We start from the raw sequence: 23,220 nt of genomic DNA, 5'->3' as shown, positions 1-23,220 counted from the left end.
ACGTGTTTACTATTTATGTGTAGTGATCTTACATAATTCACCTATGGAACTGAAGTTCCGGGGTTCCGGGGGAACTGTTATGACTGGGGGAATTTCCTGTTTTGTCTTGTTGGCGTTTTGAGACTATCAAGAGTTGACTGTCTGCTCCGTTGTTGTTACTCGACAAGTGTATTAATGTCATTAAAGCAGTTAGCTCCGTCTTTTGACACTCCGCCTCCGACTCCCGTCTCTACACGCCACATTGGTGACCCTGACGTCAGTCCCGCTGAAGATTCCGAGACTGATTTGAATATCGATCGCAACAGCATGGCGCTTTCCATCGTTCTCAAACTGCCGAAGTTCTGGGAGACGTCCGCGGCAACGTGGTTCGCACAGGCAGAGGCTCAGTTCACCCTCCGTGGGATTACGGATGATGCCACACGCTATTACCACGTCGTCTCAGCACTGGAGAGCTCCACTGCAGCCAGGGCAGTAAGCTTTATTACATCTCCTCCTGCCCAAAATAAATATGCAGGGCTCAAGGCTTACCTCCTCAAAATCTTTGAACTGTCAAGATCGGAAAGAGCCCGGCGTCTTCTTGCCATTCAAGGCCTGGGGGACAGCAAACCCTCCGAACATATGGAAATGATGTTAAACCTGCTGGGCACGGAGGTACCAAATTTCCTTTTCATCGAACTCTTCCTGCGACACATGCCACCACACGTCCAGACAGCGCTCGCGAATACATCCATCACGGAGCCACGGGCTCTGGCAGAGGAGGCAGACAGGTTCTTTCTGGCCACCCAGCGTTTCGCCCCGGATGTGCTGGCCCCGACACGCAGTTACACTCGTGCGGGCAGCAGCGCTCCCCTTGGCGGAGGACACGCGTCCACCGACAGCCTTACCGCTGCGGGCTTGTGCTATTTCCATGCACGTTTCGGGGCCAAGGCAAAAAAGTGCCGCTCTCCGTGCACTTTCAACGCGGCGGGAAACGCCAAGGCCTGCGCTCAGTAGTGGCCGTGAGCGCAGGCACAAAGGGCCGGCTGCTGTTCATCGTGGACACCCTCTCCAGGCGTAAATTCCTTTGCGACACCGGTGCACAGAGGAGCGTGGTGCCGGCTACGGTGGACGACGCCGCCGGCGGGTTGCACGGCCCTCCCTTGACATCTGCCAACGACACCCCGATCCGAACGTATGGCACGAAGTCTGTGGATTTATGTTTTGGAGGTCAACGGTTCACATGGGATTTTGTTACAGCCGACGTCTCCTTCCCCCTCCTCGGCGCAGATTTTCTGTGCGCACACGGGCTGCTGGTTGATGTCGAGAACGAGCGCCTGGTGGACGCATTGACCTTCTCCTCGTTCGCATGTGTCTGCGATGAGGGGACATACGACGGCCTTTCTAGCTCGCTCTCTGAGGGTGACAAGTACCAGCGGCTGCTCAGAGAGTTCTCTAGCCTGCTGCAACCAACCTTCTCGTCCACGTCGACGAAACACGGTGTGGAGCACCATATTGAGACGAAAGGGCCCCCTGTCCATGCCAGGGCCCGACGGCTCGCTCCGGAGAGACTGGCGGTTGCTAAGGCTGAATTCGCCAACATGGAGCGCCTGGGCATCATTCGCCGTTCCGACAGTCCGTGGTCCTCGCCACTCCACATGGTTCCGAAGCAGGATGGCGGCTGGCGCCCATGTGGAGACTACCGCCGCCTGAATGACGCCACCACGCCCGACCGCTATCCAGTGCCCCATATTCAGGACTTCTCCGTGCATCTGGCGGGGAAGCTCCTGTTTTCCAAAGTCGACCTTGTGCGGGGCTACCACCAGGTTCCGGTGCACCCTGCGGATGTCCCGAAGACAGCTGTGGTCACTCCGTTTGGGTTGTTTGAGTTCCTCAGGATGCCATTCGGCCTGAAAAACGCGGCCCAGTCCTTCCAGCGGCTGATGGACTCGGCGCTGAGGGACATGCCTTTCATCTTCGTCTACTTGGACGATGTCCTGGTCGCCAGTTCCTCGGAGGAGGAGCACCTCACACACCTCCGGGCCCTCTTCACAAGGCTCGACCGCCACGGCTTGATCATTAACCCGGCGAAGTGTGTTTTTGGGGTGCCGTCCATCCAGTTCCTCGGGCACCTCATCAACAGGGATGGTGCCGTCCCCCTTCCGTCGAAGGTGGAGGCTGTTTCCAACTTTCCCCGCCCACGTTCGGCCCGGGGGCTCCGGGAGTTCCTGGGGATGGTCACCTTCTATCACCGATTCATACACCGGGCGGCCCACACTATGCGCCCGCTGTATGAGGCCCTCAAGGACAAGGCGCCCGGCCAAGACGTCGACTGGACTGCAGAGAGGGACAGAGCGTTCGAGGACACTAAGACTGCATTGAGCCGGGCCGCGTTGTTGGTCCACCCGTTGCCCGGAGCTCAGGTGGCCCTCACAACCGACGCGTCCGACTACGCGGTTGGCGCGGTGTTAGAGCAGTGGGACGGTGGCGCCTGGCAACCGCTCGCCTTTTTCAGCCGCCAGCTGGTACCCCGGGAGCGCAAATACAGTACTTTCGACAGGGAGCTGCTCGGCGTCTGGCTGGCAATCCGTCATTTCCGCTTCGCCCTGGAGGGCCGTCAGTTTACGGTTTTTGTGGACCACAAACCCCTCACGTTCTCCATGTCCAAGGTAGCCGAGCCGTGGTCCGCCCGCCAACAGCGCCAGCTGTCATTCATCTCTGAGTATACCACGGACATCAGGCACATCGCTGGCAAATCCAACGTGGTCGCGGATTGCCTCTCCAGAGTGATCGTCGGCGCGGTGCAGCTGGATCTCGACTACTCGCGTATGAGTGCGGAACAGGCCACGGACCACGGTTTTCAGTCCCTCAAAGACTCGGACACCGGGCTGCGCCTGGAAAAAGTGGCGATCGGCGACTCAGGGGTCAGGTTATGGTGTGACCTCTCCGCCGGCCAGCCCAGGCCACTGGTCCCTGCCGGCTGGCAGCGGGCTGTTTTCGAGGCAATACACGGCCTGTCCCATCCCGGTAGGAGGGCGTCCGTGAGGCTGGTCTCTCAGAAGTTTGTCTGGAAAGGACTGAAGAAGGACGTACGGGCCTGGGTCGACTCGTGTGTGTCCTGTCAGCGTGCAAAAGTGCACCGCCACACCAAGGCCCCGTTGGAGCCATTCGTCGTCCCTGGTAGGAGGTTCGACCATGTCAACATCGACCTGGTGGGGCCACTCCCCCCTTCGCATGGTTTCACCCACCTCCTCACGATGGTGGACAGGACGACGCGTTGGCCTGAAGCTGTGCCACTCACCTCGACATCGTCTTCCGATGTGGCCCGTGCGTTTATCGGCACGTGGGTCGCGCGCTTTGGGACACCTTCGGACCTCTCCTCCGACCGGGGTGCACAGTTTACCTCGGAGATCTGGAATGTGGTTGCCAAGGATCTGGGGGTTAAACTGCATCGCACTACCGCATACCATCCTCAGGCTAATGGTTTGTGCGAGCGGTTCCATCGCTCCATGAAGGCGGCCTTGCGTGCCAGTTTGACGGACGGCAACTGGTTGGACAAACTTCCCTGGGTGATGCTGGGGCTCCGGACGGCGCCTAAGGAGGACCTGCAGTCCTCGTCTGCCGAGTTAGTCTACGGTCAGGTGCTGCGAGTTCCAGGGGATTTCATTCCGAACGCCACAACACCCTGGTCGGCGGCCAGGCAGCGGTCCTCTCTGCTGGAGGTCGCCAAGCAGTTCGCACCCGTCCCCACTTCGCATCACTGCACCCCCGTTTCCCTGGTGCCACCCAATCTGCACACGGCGGAGTTTGTGTTCATCCGCCACGACGCCCACCGTGGACCGTTGCGCCCCCCCTATGACGGGCCGTTTAGGGTCTTGCAACACGGGGATAAGAGCCTGGTCGTGGACGTCGGTGGTAGGCCCGAGACTGTCTCTGTCGACAGGATCAAGCCTGCCCACGTGGACATTTCCAGACCGTTGGAGTTGGCCCAGGCTCCGCGCCGTGGACGCCCCCCGTTGCCACGCCCCGCTGGGCTCCCTGCCGCCTTGTCGGTGCCGTTGCCGCCCAGTCCTGGGCTTGGTCCTGCCGCACCCACCACGCCCCTCCCCTCTTCGGCCCCTGCCACTCGTTCTAGTCGCGGCCGGGCCATCGTGCCTTTCCGGCACGGGGACTTTGACTATGGGTGAATTCTGGGGGGGCTTGTGTAGTGATCTTACATAATTCACCTATGGAACTGAAGTTCCGGGGTTCCGGGGGAACTGTTATGACTGGGGGAATTTCCTGTTTTGTCTTGTTGGCGTTTTGAGACTATCAAGAGTTGACTGTCTGCTCCGTTGTTGTTACTCGACAAGTGTATTAATGTCATTAAAGCAGTTAGCTCCGTCTTTTGACACTCCGCCTCCGACTCCCGTCTCTACACGCCACATATGCATCATTTCATAATGTCATATATATATAGTTCATAAGTCATAATGTTATGTGATTGGAGAATGATATTCATTTAATTGGCCACTTTTATGACATATTTACTTGGTATCGGATGGAAAGGCTCAAAATTACTACTTTGATAAGTACTTGTAGTTTTGTCATCATGGCTACAGTAATGTTTAACATTTAACATATTTGGCGCACATGCTGAAATGACTGATGACATGTTTCTTGGGTCTCGAATCTCAATTGAGCTATTCTCCCATGCCACTTCTAGCCAACATATCATCTTTACACAGAGATATTTCATAATAGGAAAAAACACCAGAATGCAGCCATGACATGTGTTGGTGACATCCATACTGTTAAACGGGATCAACCCTTTAGGATTTAAATGACCCCATGGAGTGCCCTTAAGGGGCCACAATCGGGAACCAAAATTTCCATTTCAAGCCTTCATAGTATAAACAGCAGGGGTGTTGTGTCTTTACCTTTTTCATATTGAACACTCTTGCCTGGCTGGTGGCTTATCATTTAATTACTCTTCTTTGTCTACCTCCCCTGCCCTCTTCTTATTTATTTTCCTTTCTTTCTTTTTAGTGGGACGCAATCACGGAGATGGACGAGCACAACCGGCCCATCCATACATTCCAGGTGTGCAGCGTGATGGAGCCCAACCAGAACAACTGGCTTCGCTCCAACTGGATCTCCAGACAGGCCGCCCAAAAGATCTACGTGGAACTCCGCTTCACCCTGCGCGACTGCAACTCCATCCCCTGGGTGTCCGGCACCTGCAAGGAGACCTTCAACCTCTTCTACTACGAGACTGACGACGCTCACGGGGTCAAGTTCAAGCCCGCCCAGTACACCAAGATAGACACCATCGCAGCAGACGAGAGCTTCACCCAGATGGACCTGGGAGATCGAATCCTCAAGCTGAACACAGAGGTGAGAGAGGTGGGACCCATGACCAAGAAGGGCTTCTACCTGGCGTTCCAGGACATTGGAGCCTGCATTGCCCTGGTGTCGGTCAGGATTTACTATAAGAAATGTCCCTTCACGCTGAGGAACCTGGCCTCATTCCCGGACACAGTGCCACGCGTGGACTCTTCTTCGTTGGTGGAGGTGAGGGGGGCGTGTATCGATCACGCCGAAGAGAGAGACACGCCCAAACTCTTCTGCGGAGCCGACGGAGACTGGTTGGTCCCCCTGGGAAGATGCGTCTGCAGCGTCGCATACGAAGAGATCGACGGCTCGTGTGCAGGTGAGTTTTTTTTCCCCAATCTTTGTCATGTCGTTCATGTTGCCTTTCATTCATCAATGGAGCGTAGGTTGAGCTGATTAAAGAGACTCTTCGCCATGCAATACTGAAAAGAAAACATGTAAGCGAAAAGAGCTGGTGACTTGACCATGACAACGTGTGTTGTTTATTTGAAGCTCTCCTAGATGTTATTTGATTTTTTTTTTATTCAACATGGGTGGCTGATCAGCTTTTTCCCTCTCGAAATGTGTTTATATGTGCAAAACACATGTTCAATCAGATAGTTGTATTTCCCTGGTGTTAAATTAATGATTTCCTATATGTTTGCTAAACAGAAGTATTCGTGTGGGCAGGTTTCTTTGATTTTATGAATAGTTGTAGTATGTTGTGTGACATGGAAGGTATTCTTTTAGAATTTTGCTAAATTGAGGGTTTCATTTTCTTTTCTCTACTTGCTGTAAGTAGGAAACAGAAGTCTCCAGTATAGTACATAACACTTCACTGAAAAACATGTTTGTATTTCTTTAACCTTTATTCATAGAGGTAATCTCATTGAGACACAGTGTCTCATTCTCTAGAGAGACCCATTCTTTTCTTCCGTATGTACTCAAATGCTCCCTACGCTTTCTGTTTATTCCCATATTCACAATATTCGGTCTGACCCTTCAGTAATTCACATAATCTCTTATCGACATAATAAGATATACATATGATAAAGTAACATGGCCAAGAAAGTCAATTTCTTATTTGAACTACTTAACATACATATTGACACTCAGCCACATAGGTTAGATAAGCAGTGCTATATGAAGTAGATGAAGTGGCTGATCAAATCTGTAGTCTGCAGGGTTATATTTCCATAAACGTTACGAGTTTTAACAATACATGCAACAATAATCTACATGCCACTGTATTCTACATGCAATATGTACACACACATCACAAATGTTCAAAAGCAATTTCATTTTCTTTTTAGTATTCTTTCCAAGTCCTCTTCCTTCCTTCCTGCTCCTCATTGCACCTCCTTCATTTCCCCCTGCTCCCTCCTTTATTGCTGGCTGCTAACTAAAAAGTAAAAGATAAGATCTATTGTGAGCGGATTAGAGTATTTAGGGTTTTTAGTGTGACGGCGGAGTGCTTCCCAGATTGTGTGTGTGTGTGTGTGTGTGTGTGTGTGTGTGTGTGTGTGTGTGTGTGTGTGTGTGTGTGTGTGTGTGTGTGTGTGTGTGTGTGTGTGTGTGTGTGTGTGTGTGTGTGTGTGTGTGTGTGTGTGTGTGTGTGTGTGTGTGTGTACTGTCAGTTACTGTGACGCATTCACACTGTTCTATTAGATATATTTCATTACCTTTTCCTTTTGCTTGGCAATTGTCCTGTTTTGTCTTGGTCTTTTCGATACTGCAAGGATTTCAAAGACATCATTTTTGCAGAGGATGCGTTTAGCAATAACCTTTGTTTTAGAACATGCAAGATTAGTGGAGAGAGGCTTGAACAAACTACTGTATATCAATGAGAGAGTTTGCATTCCCAATGGTCCAAATGACAAACTGTGTCTGTGTTGGTGAATTTTATTCCATCATTTAGCTTATTCCTTGAGAGCCATACATGATGGTGTGTGTCTTTGTAATGTACAAGTAGCACTGCATTGGAGAATTGTCAGTAATTGTAAGTACAGTTCTATCTCAAAGGTAATGATGCAGGCAACTGAATTTTTTCAGAAGATGTGGGCGATAAAATGTAGTTGACAGGGTGTGTGCTAAATTGTACTGTGTGTGTAGTTGGATTTCTATATACAGAGAAATATAGTGTGTGTATGTGAGTAGGTACGTTGTTGTGTATATCAGTGGTCTACCGCCCGCTGTCCCTCAGGCTACCTTGGTCTGAAAGATTACCTCGGCTGGCTTGGTAGCAGTTTGATCTTCAGCTCTCTGATATGAGCTTGTGGTTATCGCTGGTAGCACCACTCACTGGGAATGCTAGTACAAAAAATATGCCACCATAAAGGTACAGTGCAACATCTTTTTAACCCTCTTAAAGGCCTGGTGTAACAGGTCCATGTGTCTGTATTCTACGGTAGATACACATTTAAATACACAAATCCATTCACTGACAATTGCTGGAGTCTGATCATTCTGTCAAGCTGTCAAATAAAATGAGACCACATATGGTGTTATGTGAATAGCACTGAATTGCTTTCATTCCACTGCAAACAGTATAACAAGAAGGAACTTTTGTTAGATTTAAAAACAGAGTGAATTTCTATCTTGATTTTACCACAATTAACAAGATGCACAATATAAGTAAGTATTGACACAAAATGGATGACATAGTGTAGTTTTTACCCTTCCAAAAAAGGTTCCATCAATGCAATATCACCAATGAACTACAGCCTTACCTATAGTGCCTTTTTTGAAAAACGGTTTAAGAAATTCACTGCATTTTTATCTCACCATTCAGAAGCAGATGTTCTTGAACAGTTGATTAGGATCCATCTTTGGTCATGGGTTGGCATGGTTTTCCCAGCTTCACTTGCAGCTGCATCGCAATCAACAGGCCAGAGGGTTAAACTGCAGCTGTGATTGAAGCCAGACTGTATCAAAATGGTTTATTCATTCATGCCTGTCCCTCTATTATTTTCCCATGTTTTTTATATATCTGTTAACTGTTAATGGTATGATGTGGTACAACCCATCACATAAAAAAATCCCAGAACCAAAACATATTTTGACAGTGTAAATGTACATTGTGGTATACAGCATGTATAATTTTAATGGCAATAAGTGGTATGATAATTATCTTATTTATCTATGGTTGGTCACCTATCAAGCGTCCACCGTTGGCCCTGTAGACTTCAATAATTTGCTTCCCTCCCTTTCTATCCTCCCCCCTTCCTCTCGCTCTTAAGAAGCAGATTTCACAGTTGGGTTAAGTTAAGGCCTTTGGGCAACGTGATGGCATTTTACTGCAATGTCAGCCCTGAAATGCAGCACCCCTGCTCATTGTTCCAGGATTCAAACAAGCGTCGTTATTAAATGCCTCCACGCAAGGTACCACTGGAGCGCTTTGGGCACTGAAGGAGAAAGACTGACTGAGGTGGCTGGCTAAGCAAATGCTTCAATCCCCCAGTTTACATCGTCTGCTGATTGACTAGACTGAATGGGAACGTCAGGTTTGAATGAGCAGTGATTTCAGTGAAACGCCATTTTAAAAGCTAAGCACTGGCCTTTGTGCTCCTTGTCTATGGCTGCTTATGTTTTTTTGTTTATTATTGTGATGTTATGCAGCACATGCGCTCACTGTAAATCATTCTGAAACAAGACCACCGTTTTTAGTTTCCAGTGTAACGTTTTAATGTGTGTTAATCGTGTCATCTTTGCTGTTTACACACTGAAAATGTTTTAAATGGAGAGGGACAGGGTGTTTTCAATATTATTATTTTTTAACGCCAGCCACAGCTACAGATATGTGACAAACAAACACCCCAGTTAGGACTGGTAGAAATGGTTTGTGTCTTAGGGAAAAAAAAGATGAGTTGTCTGAAGTCTGAGTAAAAGCCGTCAGCTCTACTGAGTGAGGAAATAAGGGCATGCTGCTCTCCAGCCAGCTAAAGCCAAAATAATCTTTCTCTCTCATTCAAAGCCGGTGCTTTTGGGTTCACAATGGCAGTTTAATCCCCTATCCGTTTCCTAAATGAAGTTTAGAATGTCAGTGTGCTGCAGTAAGGCTGGAGTTAATCAAATCTAGCAGCTAACAATAAACCCCATTAACCCACGTTTCAACTGGCATGCTCCCTAGCATGTATGGACTGGGAAATGGGAATTTTCGTACTCTACCTTTTTTTTCTCCCTTAGATTATTGCATACGGCTTCTCTTTGAAATTGAATTTCCCATGTGAACGGAGAGCAAAATATAAGGATTTCAACATAACAATGCTGTGATCACACGGCTCAAATGAGAAAGCAGTTGATCTATAGCTAGACCTAGTGCCTGGACTTCATGGCACAGACGTTTTGAAGCTAACCTATTCAGCCACTAGTATCTCCATCTTGTATGCACTACTGCCAACGGTTCTGCACTATTCCACTAATATACAGGGGACAGCAACACATCAGTTCATAATGACTCTTATGTTTTGAAAGGATGTAAAAGATGAATGGATATGAAAGAGCAGAGGTGTAGCAAGGACACTGAACACTCCAGGATGCTGGTCTCTATCTACTCAGTGATTTATTTCTGCTTTAGTGTGTAGCCGCATAGAAACCAATGACCAATGACCAGTGAGCAATGTTCAGGGCCACAAACTCTACCACAGTAATTCATGGTCCATCAGAAAGTAATGCTTTTGGTGTGTGTATGTGGGGGGGGGGGGGGGGTTATGACAAAGCTCATGCGCCACATCTGACCCCATGATGGTCACTTTGCTAACTGGATAGTGGTGCTAAAGAATCCACGTTAAATATGAGCCAATACACACACAGAGACACACAGACAGGTACCATTTTGGACAACGCTGCCCCATGGGAATGGTTGACAATCAGTGCCTTTCCTCTGCAGATATCTTTCAGAATGAGCTCAGAGGGATGGAATTTGTGTGATAGGACTATTTCTTCCCTAATTGGTTCTCATTAATAAGTTAGTGTAATGTGCATTACATGGAGGCTATATTATGTGTTGTAACTGTTTAGCCTAGAGACCATTTACTGTGTTTTAGGATTATGTGGGGGGATATTGTGTACTTCTGTAATGTCTTTAAATGCCCACTTTAGGGCCTGTTTTTATTACTTTCATTTCATTATGTTAAATTAGATATTTTTCAGCTATTTGTTGGCACGTATGGTTCATTTAGCTTTAAAGAGTAAATTGGAGCTTTTTAAACAAATGTTCACATCGGGCATTCCCCATTAGGAGGGGTTACAGAGAGAAAGAGCTGAGTAAGGCAGAGGAGAAGGTGCTTCCTTGAAAAACCAACCAATTCTTATACAATCTATCTCCATTAAAAATGCCTTAAAAGTCTGCATTGTTCTTTGGTCTGTAATACCAATATTCTGGTTGTATATACTTTGCGCTATAGCTTATTTTGTCTGTTTTTATGCATCTGGGTGGACATTGTGGGGTGGAATTATTAATAATTTTCCAGATAAATATCGTATTGGTGTGCGTATGTGCACGCCTGTAACACACATGCCCCCACACACATGCTAGTTTCCCTCTGTCTAAATAAAAGACTGTACAGAGATATACACACACACACAGACACACACACACACACACAAGACGGCCTTAACACCAAAGCAAAACGACACCTTACTAAATGATTGACACACCTCTCTCTCTCTGTCTCCGTCTTCCCACATCTCCAGATCCCACTCGCTGTAGGACAATGTAGTTGGTTCTGGTACCACTCTGTGTTTTACAGCAGGTCTTGTGTGTCTGTTGGGCTCTGTGAAGGGGCTCTCTGCAGTGCAATGAATAATGTAGTGTGTGTGTGTGTGTGTGTGTGTGTGTGTGTGTGTGTGTGTGTGTGTGTGTGTGTGTGTGTGTGTGTGTGTGTGTGTGTGTGTGTGTGTGTGTGTGTGTGTGTGTGTGTGTGTGTGTGTGTGTGTGTGTGTGTGTGTGTGTGTGTGTGTGTGTGCGCTCATAGCAGGGCACTATGTGTGTTTTGTTAAACCAAAGTGGTTCTCCCCTGTGTTGGGCAGTAAGTAAGAGCAGTCTATTTACGTTTTTAAACCTAATGCTCTGCCACACTCTTTGAGTATTTCTGTGCACCTCACATTACAGCATGATGAATCCCCCCAAGGAATATAAATAAAACAACATGCTGACATTTTGTTACCGCGCTCGTACTATTTTATAGTCCCTTCAATTGGCCAAAAACAAAACAAAAAGCTATAAGAAAAAGAAATAAAGCAGGACTATATTGTTCTGTTGTGTACATGCATTACTTAGTCTTAGGTTTAAAAAATGTCTGTCTCTTTGAGTTAATATTTTACACAATCCATCATGGAAATGGATTCACATCGGGTGTCTCAGTTTGGCTACACATAGGTAATTGCGCATCCAACAGGAAACGGATGTGTTAATGTTAATTGGCAGGCGTATCCAAACGTCCCGAAGAAAGTTTCATTTATAAGACATTTTCAATTACAGCACATATCGTTCAACCTGTCAGCCCACCAAATGAGATGTCACACACACAAACACACGAGAGGGAGGATGCTCAGGCAAAAACGCACATAATACAACACACACAAACACCGAGGCAAAGACGCAGTAACACCTACCACTCACGACAGCAACTGGTATCATCGTCAACAACAAACACTGCACACACAAAAGCCCTAAAGTTACTCAAGCATTCACAAATGAGTGTTAACGCCAGAGACAACAGTGTTGCTCCCACAAAAAAATGCTTTAACTAACACACACACACACACACACACACACACACACACACACAAGGAGACACACCAGGGGGCTCAGGCTGGCATCAGCAGCAGAGCTGTTTACAGATGGGTCACACTGCAGGGAGACACGGTGACATTTAGGAAAAAGGATGGTTTTAGTTTAACAAGCATGGCTCTTCGGGTTTAATTGGGAGAGTATGGACAGAGAGAGAGAGAGGGGGGGGTGGGTGTGTGAGTGTGAGTGTGAGTGTGTGTGTGTGTGTGTGTGTGTGTGTGTGTGTGTGTGTGTGTGTGTGTGTGTGTGTGTGTGTGTGTGTGTGTGTGTGTGTGTGTGTGTGTGTGTGTGTGTGTGTGTGTGTGTGTGTGTGTGTGTGTGTGTGTGTGTGTGTGTGTGTGTGTGTATGTATGTGTAAGTTATACTTCATTTAACATCAATGGACACACACACTCAAAGGGTTCTAAAGGACACATGCCTCTTTTTCCTAAGGGCAGAGCTTAGGTATATCAAAGGCAGGCTCTCTACTTTATCCTTAACCAGCACTGGGACAGCTCAATTCGTCTTTTTCTCTCTATCACATTCTCTCTCATAACAAATCCATTTTCCATGGCTTTGTTGTTTATGTGGTGTTCACAGTCCTATGTGCTTTTTATATGTGAATGCAAATCATACAGTAAGTCTGAACTTCAAAGCATGACTTTTGGTTTGGCGTCCACACAGTGGTTGTAGCAGCATTTGCTTTTGTAGCTATCACAAATAATCTAATTGAAAGCTCTTCGAATGTTGACAGCGGTATGCTAATGCACATTTCCCCCGAGTTGTCATTAAGCCCGGCCGTACCATTTGGAAGGCGTGGTATTTCCCCACCAAAGGCTTGATGTGGCTAGAATTATGCCCCTGTGTAAATAGCTGCTTTCAGCCTTACCGCTCCTTTGTCTGTCACTACAGGCTGACACCATGAGAACCCTTAATGATCTCTGACAATAAAACACATTCTTTTGGCATTATTCAGAATCCAAACATTTAACTTGATACTGAATCCGACAACACTGAAGTGTCAAGCTGAAAGAATCCTGGCTTGTTGAAATTCATTGTGTTAAAGACAAAAAGTCTACTTTACTTTTTGTCTAATGTTATTCCCTCAGCATGCAGTTTCTATCATTCAACACACAGCTATCTCAGTACTACTAATGCCTAAGACTGTAGGCATTGTAAACATGATTTTAGGCCCTGAAATCTTTACAAAAATTATGGTGTATATGATGAAGTTTACATGTGCTGCACTATTTGTACATATCAGGTGGCAGTATGTCTTGTAAACAACTTAAAAATGAGTTGTTCAACTTAAGGTCTGTTGCATTAAACATTTTAATCAACTTTGAACTTTACTTTTACAATTGCTTTTGTAAGATGATCATCAGTGCGTTCCAAATCGCATACTCTGTCTTTTTTTCTATTCTACATAATACATCTGACCATAAGCAGAATCTTGTTAGCATGAAGTATGCATACAATTGAGACATACTTTTTGTTATTAATTTCATCATAACATTTCGCCTTGATCGTGCTCTTTTTTTTAGATCAGTCGCATCCCCAGTTGTTTTCGTACGGAGGCGCCGCCGATGTGATGTCCACTTCGGGGGCGCAGTGCATTGTGGGTCAGAATCACCCAAATAGCATGCTGATTTCAACACTTTAAATCTCGGACGGATGTAGTAGACATCCGGGTATTTTTAACCATACTAAATCTGACCACAAGAATTGGGACATCCTAAATCTTTTTTCTACCATACTAAAGAGCAGAAATATGGGTATTGGCACGGTGGGGATGTGTTCTTCGAAATCCTGCAGACCTTGACTATTTATTCTCAACTTGTGGAAGTCCTTTTGTCCCACTGAAGGCTGTTGACCGTGCAGTATAGGGGTCAATGGCCTCAGTGGGCTTGGCATGGTGAAAAATGGGTGCCATCGAAGTAGGCCAGGGAGGTCGTGGAGAGGGTTGCAGTGAGCGGAGGGTGGTGGGGGCCTTTCTCATAAACTCAGTGGTCACCCTCCTACTCATGCCACAGCATGGTCCTTCCACTATGCCTGCCACTGACTCGCTCACACGGACACTTGAGGGGATTGCTGCAGTGTCAAAAAAAAAACTCCAACCAATAGCAAAGTCTGTTTAGATAGCGGAGCATGTACAAGAAAGAGGCAGTTGACCATAACACTGGAGCTGTGACTCCATCATCCATCATAGGTTTCCTTTATTGCTATGGCCGCTTGGCTTGCGTTATGTCCACACTCAGACTTGACAAATGTATCGCATCTTTCTATGTTTATGAAGGCCAATGGAAATTGCCGAGCGTAACATCCTTCATTTTCCAACAGTGCCAAAAATGTAAGCAGGGTTTTGGCCATCATTAAATTATCTCTGATAAAAAATTTAAAAAAACAAACGTTGCTGTGAATAAGCAGTTGCATGTAAAAATGTCAAATGTCTGAGTGTTCTGACTGGGGCAACTATACGCTTTACTCTGCTCTGTGTGATGCAATGACCTTCAATCTAGATCAAAGTCTAGGTGGAGAGGCAGTGCGTACAAGATTATATGCCCTTGTGAGGACCACACTTTTGACAGTTCATTGTTCTTGTGAGGATATCATGGCAGCTTTTCACAGCAGTAAAAAGTAAAGTTATGGATCAGACTGGTGGCTAGAGATCATTTTAGTTAGAATAGAGCTGGTACTTTAAGGTTTAAGTAGTTAACCGAAAAAGTCTCAGTTTGACATGAGTGTTTAAGGATATTAGTGTTGCTGTGGTATACAGTGTTAGCTGTCAAACTAATGTCAGGTTTGGTGTGGCCATCAAGGTTTTGGGCATAATTCAAATGTTTGTGGCAGGGAAATAGTCTCTGAAAAAAGTATTTATTTCCTGACAGATATTGACAACTACTTTCGTGTTTGTACGAAAGTGTCTGGCCTCGGCATTCTGTTTGATGTGGTAATTGCTGGGTTCTGATGAAAACAGCACAAATCCGATGAAACCGAACACAATTAATGAACACACATCTGCACAAATAAGTCAACTTTCTCTGAACAATGTGTTGTATTGATGATGGTGTGTGTGTGTGTGTGTGTGTGTGTCTGTGTGTGTGTTTGCGTGCAGGCGTGTACGTGTGTGTTCAAATGCTTGAAGAATTGTGTGCTATTGTATGCGTCTCCTACGCAACTAACCGTGTTTCCTCACTGACAATGTATATCAATTACATGTCTCCAAATGGGTGGGGCTTTACCTTTCAGCTGTCTCCCTCTTTTTAAATCAGTCACTTGATGAGCGTTAGAAAAGCTTTCTCTTCGGGCTGTAATTGAGAACAAATGTGGAGACGGAGAGTGTTTAATTGGGGTTGTCAAGTGGGGGAGGGAGTGTGGATTTGTTGGGCACCTAGAGATCTCCTCATCTCTCTGCGTTCTAACAGTTTAAAGAATAAATTATGCAGATTGCAGTTTTTTTCTTTTTTTTTTCACCAGTCTTAGTTGCGATGTGAACTTGCGGTGACTTCTGCCTCTCCCCCCACCCCCCTTTGCCGAGAGTTACTTCAAAGCCGGGAAGTGATCAAAGACTGTTGGAAAAAAAAAGAAAATTCCCCATCGTACCGGCACCCTGCATTACATTCAGCTTCTGCCTGTCTCTCTCCACCCCACGTTCTCTCTCACTCCGAACACAAAAGCAAGTGACACCGTCTGATGTCTCTCTTTTTATAATTTTTTTATTTATTTGTCTATTTCTTGTCTCCTCAAGCACAGTCCTGTCAGATATTGCAACATCTCAATTGATTTCCCTTTTTCTGCTCATATGTATGTGTGTGTTCCTATTTTGGTATGCACGCCAAGAGACTGAATTAGTCATTAAAGGGTATGTATAGCACGACATGGCCCAGATAACACATCACAGGCCCCCGGATTGAGGAGCAGACTTGTCATAAATGAAAGCACGTTGCTGGAGATAGATCCTCCTCTGCAAACATGTGAAAAAGAAAACGCAGAGGAAAAACAAGAGGGGTTATTGAGGGTTCAGCGTCAATGATGGCTGTGTTTTGTCTTGGTGGGAGTTTGGGAGTAATGATTTATTATTCTTGCGTCCAATTATTAAAACATATGTATATACTGTATATCCAGCCATGTTTCAGCTGCCATGTGAAAAATGAAAGATTTATAAGCAGACCTCATTAGAGCGGGGTGGACATGGGATTTTTTAAAGTTTTTCTAATGAAGATATCACTATCCCGGTTTTTTCTCATGCATATTGCATGAGCCAAAAATCCTCGACTTAGAGCCCCATCAACACAATTATCCATCCGACGCTCAAGCGAGCTCCACACATGTCTACAGAGATCATTGCCATCGCCGGTCAATTGAAGTATTGAAGCCCGTTCATGAATTCATCAACATTCCTTGAGGCAGTGATTATGTTCTGCATTTGCACAGATGTAGCTGACTTTTAGCACTTTAGCTTTTATATTAGATTTTTTTTTTAAAACACGCAGTACCTCAGACATCAGTGTCACATTCTGATACAAAGTGGGATGATAATTAATCCAACTGTTAGTCTTGGCACAAAACAGTCCAGCCCAGAGATGTCCAAAAAATGAGATATGAAATGTTTGCTACAATGGAATTATTGTAGCAATGGTCATGTAACTAAATATGTGAGCAACAGCAAAATAAGGCAGTGCTTCCTGAGACACAGGCAAAATATTTTGAGTTCAGCCATTTGTTTGCAGACTGGTACAAATCATACATCACTATGTCTGGTGTTTGTTTTTGTTTTTTGTTTTTTTTAACTGCAATGATGTGATGAAATGCTTGGCTGAATTTCATATTTTGTCCTTTTTTAGAAAATATATGCACGCGATCTATTTTAACTTTTTGCCAGCTTCTGTCAACACAGTGGCAGTATACTTTCACCTCCATGACACTGTCCCTCACCCCTTTTTCCCTCTGTCTTCTCACATGTGAGCAGCACTGGCGCAGCGAGTGAGCCGATGACCCCAGGGTACCAGAGGCTTTAACTAGCAGTAGGTGTCCCTCAAACTGCCCGACTGCAAGAGCCAAGCTTGTTAGTCACACTGGTGGAATTGCACACGCGCACACTCTCTCTCTCTCTCCAACACACACACTCATGCAAAAGTCTCTTGTGGATAGACTTAATCCAGCAATTGAACACGGTGAAGCAGTGATAGCAGAATTGGGTCAGTTCTAGAGAAGACTGTGGTGTGAACTGTTCCCCCTGGGGGCTGGATTGAGGTCTGAACTTTGGCTGACCCCTCCCTCAACAAGTACAGGCGTACAATGAAACCTCCGAATTTTGCCAGATCAGAATCAATTTGCATTAACGCCGACAACTTCATTGATCCGGCTTAAACTTGGTTTTAAGCCCCAGGAAGAGTATTGTGGACATGTATGACTAGCTGTAATTGGGTTTACTCAATGTTGAGATAGAGAGATTGTTTCTTTAAATGAGGAGTGGGGTACTATGGTGACTTTCTTGTTTTGTGGTTTTTACTTCAGATCAAAATTTTAGGAATTAAACCTATAGATATAAATGCTAAGGGTGGATTGGAAAAGCCATGTTTTATGTGCATTCATTATTTTAGCAGTTGAGCATGGACCATGTTGTTTGTTTTATTTTTATTAATTTTTTCGTGTCAAGATGATTTCCAAAATTGGTTAATTATTGGAATTTGATTGATGTAGCTACCTCATCTGTGAATAAGAAGTAGGAACTTACCTGATTACAGAAATCTCCGTACTGTACAAGTGAACATAGGGCATTGGTGTGGCAGGAATACACCATTACCAATGCGTAGGCAACAGCAGAGGTCTAACATCCCTATAGACAGCGCACAAAATCATAGCACCAATGCCACAGACAGGATATTCAAATCTGAATGTTGATAGCAGCATCAATGGAATATTCATACTGTGCCAGGTAAGGCGAGTAATCACAGTAGTGCCACAACAGATACAGCTAATGTTCATCTGTGGGACTGTTGCGTCATAATTTTCATGTAGCATAGTATAGCGATGGAAGAAAAAGAAAAGGTGAATACATAATACCTGTGTGCTTCATGCTGTATATCATACACTATGCATTCTTACTTTTCTGTTTCCACACGTGTACAGTTGGAGGTCGCAATTGAAGTGGTATAGCTCTTGGCCACAAATCAGCTGAGCGTTAGAGTATTGCCTTTAGTGGAGCCATTTTAAACTGTCATCACTCTTTGTAATGGTAACACTCTGCACCATTAGGCTTCAGCAACTAGTCAAATAGATGGTTCATCTGAAAGTCGTAGAACCCCCAAAAAATGCAAAGTGGCTTTTTATACAACCGTAAAGGCCAAGAGTTACAGAGACAAAAGAGCACTTTGTAATGTTAGATATTAATCATAGATGTGTGTGTGTGTGTGTGTGTGTGTGTGTGTGTGTGTGTGTGTGTGTGTGTGTGTGTCTGCGTGTGTGCGTGAATTGGAGGAGAAAGCAGGGCAGTAGGAGTGTGTCTTGTGTGCATAATATGGTGCATGTGTGCCCTTTCCTTCTTTTGGATCACATATGTATGGATAGTCTTTGAGTGTGTGTCTTTCAGGATGTCTTGGACATGTGTTTTGCACGTGTTCTTTCTTGTGTGTTTCTTCCTCATATTTTGTGCATTGTGTGTGTCTGTACTTATGTGGTTGTGTGCTTCCTCCTTATTATCTATGACCAGCTGCAGCCAGGAGGCAGCTCATCCCACTCAAGCTGATGTATGCTTATTGAGCAGCCAGGGGCAGCGACTGCAGTCCTGATTTATAAACCAATACAGCCTGTTTTATGGGGGATTGATCTGCCCATGTCTCCATCAGTGAAGTATTCTCCTTGTCTTTATTCAGAGTGACAGCAGAAGAGAACGATGAAAGTGATTACAATTACACTGTTTAGTGCCATCACCTTTTCTGACATTCATACATCACCGCTGTATTGCAGACATGTCCAAAAGTTGAAAACTATTTTTCTACAAGGGAAAACACAACAATAAAGCAAAGGCGCACACTGGAGGAGTGCACCCAAGCACTACATTTTGTTATATTATTTACAACCCGGTTATAATGGTGTCTGATAAAATCACACAACTGTAACATGTAACATTACTATCACTGTTTTGTTTTCCATATAAGCAATAGTATCACAATGCAGGCCATTCTGTGATATGAGATTTGTTGCAATTCATTCATCTATGATATCTTATCCGTGACATATCTGTGCTGGAAAGAAAGGAAGTCCAAAACAAGAAATGAATCCTATTCTGCGAGCGCTGCTTTCATTTGAGCAGAATGTTATAGACCCAGATTAAACAACATGCATTTGAACAGTCTCACATTAGAGTTAATATGCTGGTGTTCATAAAGCTTTTAATCATTTTTAATGGTCTTCATCGGTGGATGCCGGAGTTCTCGCAGTCGTTAAGGAATTGAAGATGTATTTTGTACTACTTTAGATGGATGGCAGAAGTACAAACACATGAACGAATCCACCTAAGAATAGTTCCATAACAAATGTAAAGCAAATGTAAGAAGTAAGATTAAAGAAAAAAAAGGATCCTCTTTTAGGCAGTAAGGTATTGACTTGAAAGTTACTTGCATCGTGAATGCATTAATACAGCCCTTAAGCAATTCTCTGTTTGACGTCCTCTCAGCCGCATCACACTCAAAATAGCTTATAACAGTCGTGCTGTAAAGCAGGTGGGGAGATTGCACTTTTTTGTGATTAAGTGCAATTTCTATTCACAAAAGTGCCCAATTTAGTCTTTTTCATACATAATTCATACATCCTGCCTTCTTGTGTAAGTGTGCATGACCGTGTGGCTTAGAATAAGTTTGTTGAAGAAGCCTCTCCCTCCTTTTAACAGCAGCAGGGCCGGATCATGGACAGTGATTAACATTATGTGGGCGTCAGAGCACCAGAACCCAAACCTCTGCACCTGAGTAGTGTACCTTATGTTTGGTTACACACACACACACACACACACAGGCTGCACACAACATCAATGCAGAGGCCACTTACTGGCCACCTGGTTCTATCTCCCCACATTTCTCTTTCTTTGTCTCCTTTCAATCAACCAGAGTTAGAAAGAAATTATACTAAGTGAAAAATACCAGCAGCAGCAGCGATGCTATGATTTTTCAAAGGTCCACACAACCGAAGACAAACAACCAAACACACACCAGCATGCACAGACACACACACACACACACACACATACACACACACACACACACACACACACACAGTATCTCAGTTGCAGTGGTGCAGAAGTAACTGGGGTGCAGTTCACATGTGGGGACATGAAAGGGATAATTTTGTTTCAAGCTGTGTGTGTATGTGTGTGTGTGTGTGTGTGTGTGTGTGCGCGTCTGTGCACGCTAATCCAACTGATACGGATCTCTCTTTCCAAATACAGACTTGGATGGGCAGTAATCCAATTATTTATCGTCTCTTCATAAAAATCAGATCTTGATTTGTTGTCATTGGGAAATCATATTTCCTGATATTTTCACACTTTTCAATCAAACATTTTAAACTCATTTAGCCGCGATCCCTCTGCCTCCGGTCAGCATCAAAATAGAAAATTGAAATGAATAACAGCAGTGACCTTCCTTCTAAAAAAGACAACATGATGGGCATAGTGTGCAGTTTTATAGTGTTTTATAACTTAACTACATTACCTAAGTAAAACACTGATTTATAGGATGCAGATCACTCTGTTGTTCATCCCAGTTCCTTTCCCACACTGACTTCTCCTCCTTTAACCTGTCCTGGTTGTCACAGTTGTAATGTTTCACAATACAGTGGCATATTTTCTCGCCCAGATCTTGCAGCAGATGGTGTGATAATAACTTCTCTTTCCTCAAGGCGTGATTAGTCATTTGAAACTAGACTAAACAGCGGTGCACGGCAAGAGGAAAAGGTCTAATGCCTCTCTGAGATTTATAGACTTTTAAACACCTTTTTCTCTTTGTTCGGTAGGTAAACAACGGAGACCTCGGTCATGTTTCACTAGAGAAAATGATGCTGCGGCTACAACCTAATTAAACAATGAACACACCAGGTGCAGGATTGTGTCTGTGCAAAAAAGATGGAAGTGGAATCTCGCACATCGTCAACACCGATTTAAACATGTTTTTTTTGTTATTTTTATATGAACATAACGCTGAGGAGTTCATTACATCCATTTGTGAGTCTGTTGTTTATACTCATTGATTGTAAAATGCTGGTTCAATCCCAGTTGGTACAATTGTGACAAAAGAGCAGCTGAGAATAGTGGGGCAAGAAACAACTAAAAACACTTTTAATATGGTATGGGACCATATGTTGAGGTAGAATTTTCAGACCACACACATTTGAGGTATTTTTTTTTTTAGAAAAGAAAAAAGAATAATCTGTCTTTACAAAAAGGAAAGAAAAAAGAAAGAAAAACAGAAGAATAACCCATGAGGATGTGTGTTTCCATGCATGTGTGTATTCTCTACGGGGACATAACCACGTACTGTGCTGCGTTGTGTGTCCTTTGTTCTGGCTGTTGGCTCGTGCGCAAAGGAGGATTTAAATTATTCCCGGAAATGTAATGTAAATATATTGACACCTATTCAGTATTCTCTCATGAAGTCAGCTGATGTTAATTGAGGTACATGCATGCATTGTGTTTGTGTTTCCATTGTATCTAGTATGACTGTTTACCCATGCCAAGTGTGATGCATCACAGCAACTAAACATTCGCAAACATTTTTCTTTTCATTTTGTTCTGAGGTATGGGGTGTGTGTGCGCTCCTTTGCACTTCTCCCAGTCTATACTCAGACATTTTCCTTTTTAAATATGCAGTTTCCTCTGTGCGGAGCAGGAGAGGTTTTCTGTCACAAGCTTATAGGCCGACATGAGGGAGCACAGGTCTCTGATCTCTCAATGGATTCCACTTAAGGAAGTTGCTCCAGCGTGCAGGAGAGGGGGATCATTGTAGCCCCCTCTGGAAATCTACAAGTCAAGAGACGAGAGGACAGAGGAATGGCTGTGGCAGATTTTAATTGAAGGGTTTGTGCAGATACAATGTGAAACTGTTTGGGTGCTCAGGAGGGTCACCTACTGAAAAACAGTTGTTTGCCAAAGTCACAGAAGGAATTCTAGTTTTCAGGACAAGTCGTGGCAATGTAGAGGCCCTCTAAAAAAAATACGTTAATACAATAATTGTTGGTTTCATCCATGAGGCTGTGACATCACAATATTGTGAATAGAATAACTGAGAAACTATATAATTTCCATACTGAATTTGACCTCCCGCTGCATAAAAATGCAAAGGTTACTAACTAAAGGTAGGAGGAACTGTAGTGCATCTCCTGAGAGAATTACAATATCCTAGTATTTATATAATTTGAATGTGAAAATGTCCTAAGCTAAACCCTGTGTACAGTGCCCTATTGAGGATTCTCTGAATAGATTTGGACGTTGTATTCTATTCTGCCATATATATCTGCCTAGCACATATTTCAGACAGTACTTTTACATTTTCAATCCCATTTCTCAATGTTTCTGTTTTGTCCGCTCAGTATCAGATTGCACAATGCACGTTTAAGCTCATCTTTCACAAAACCAGAGGAAGTGAATATTGCAAAACCTCAATCTGCCTTTCTCCCGCTTCTTAGCAATCACACAGCTGTCTGGCCGTCCAGACCCTGCCATGCTGAAGGCTGAGCAGCCCACACACACACACACACACACACACACACACACACACACACACACACACACACACACACACACACACACAAACACCACACAAACACACTCAGTGTTCTGATTTGTCTGTCTGATAGTGCTGTCAGTGAGGCTGGTTGCCAGAGAGAAGGAATCTATTACAGGATCGATTTGGCCATGCAATTAGGTGGCAATGGGAATTTCTCATTTCACTTTTCTCTCTGTAACGCTCGTCTCTCAGGAGCTTTGAGGGAAGGATAAAGCGATATGCTGTGATGGCTGGCAAAGGAATGGAAAAACAGGCAGGATTGTGGGAAAAGGGAGGAAAATAGAGTGTGTGTGTGTCCTTTGAAAGAGATGTGGGAGGTGTTTTATGTGCTTGTTTAGATGG

General features: G+C 44.7%; 1 protein-coding gene across 1 annotated transcript in view; it reads left to right on the top strand.

Annotated features, from left to right (window-relative positions):
- Positions 1-23,220, top strand: part of LOC307259003 (ephrin type-A receptor 6-like) — a gene marked incomplete at both ends in the record, with an annotated part of 157,188 nt that overhangs the window by 34,785 nt on the left and 99,183 nt on the right. The window contains one exon of the mRNA XM_080038710.1: positions 5,005-5,668. Coding sequence (XP_079894836.1) covers positions 5,005-5,668 — 664 coding nt within the window. The remainder of the gene's footprint in view (positions 1-5,004; positions 5,669-23,220) is intronic.

The sequence above is a fragment of the Ammodytes marinus genome (assembly GCF_949987685.1).
Source record: "Ammodytes marinus genome assembly, chromosome: 12".
Lineage (NCBI taxonomy): Eukaryota > Metazoa > Chordata > Actinopteri > Uranoscopiformes > Ammodytidae > Ammodytes > Ammodytes marinus.
Note: the sequence above shows the minus strand (reverse complement) of the source record. Positions and strands in the feature narration are given on the sequence as shown.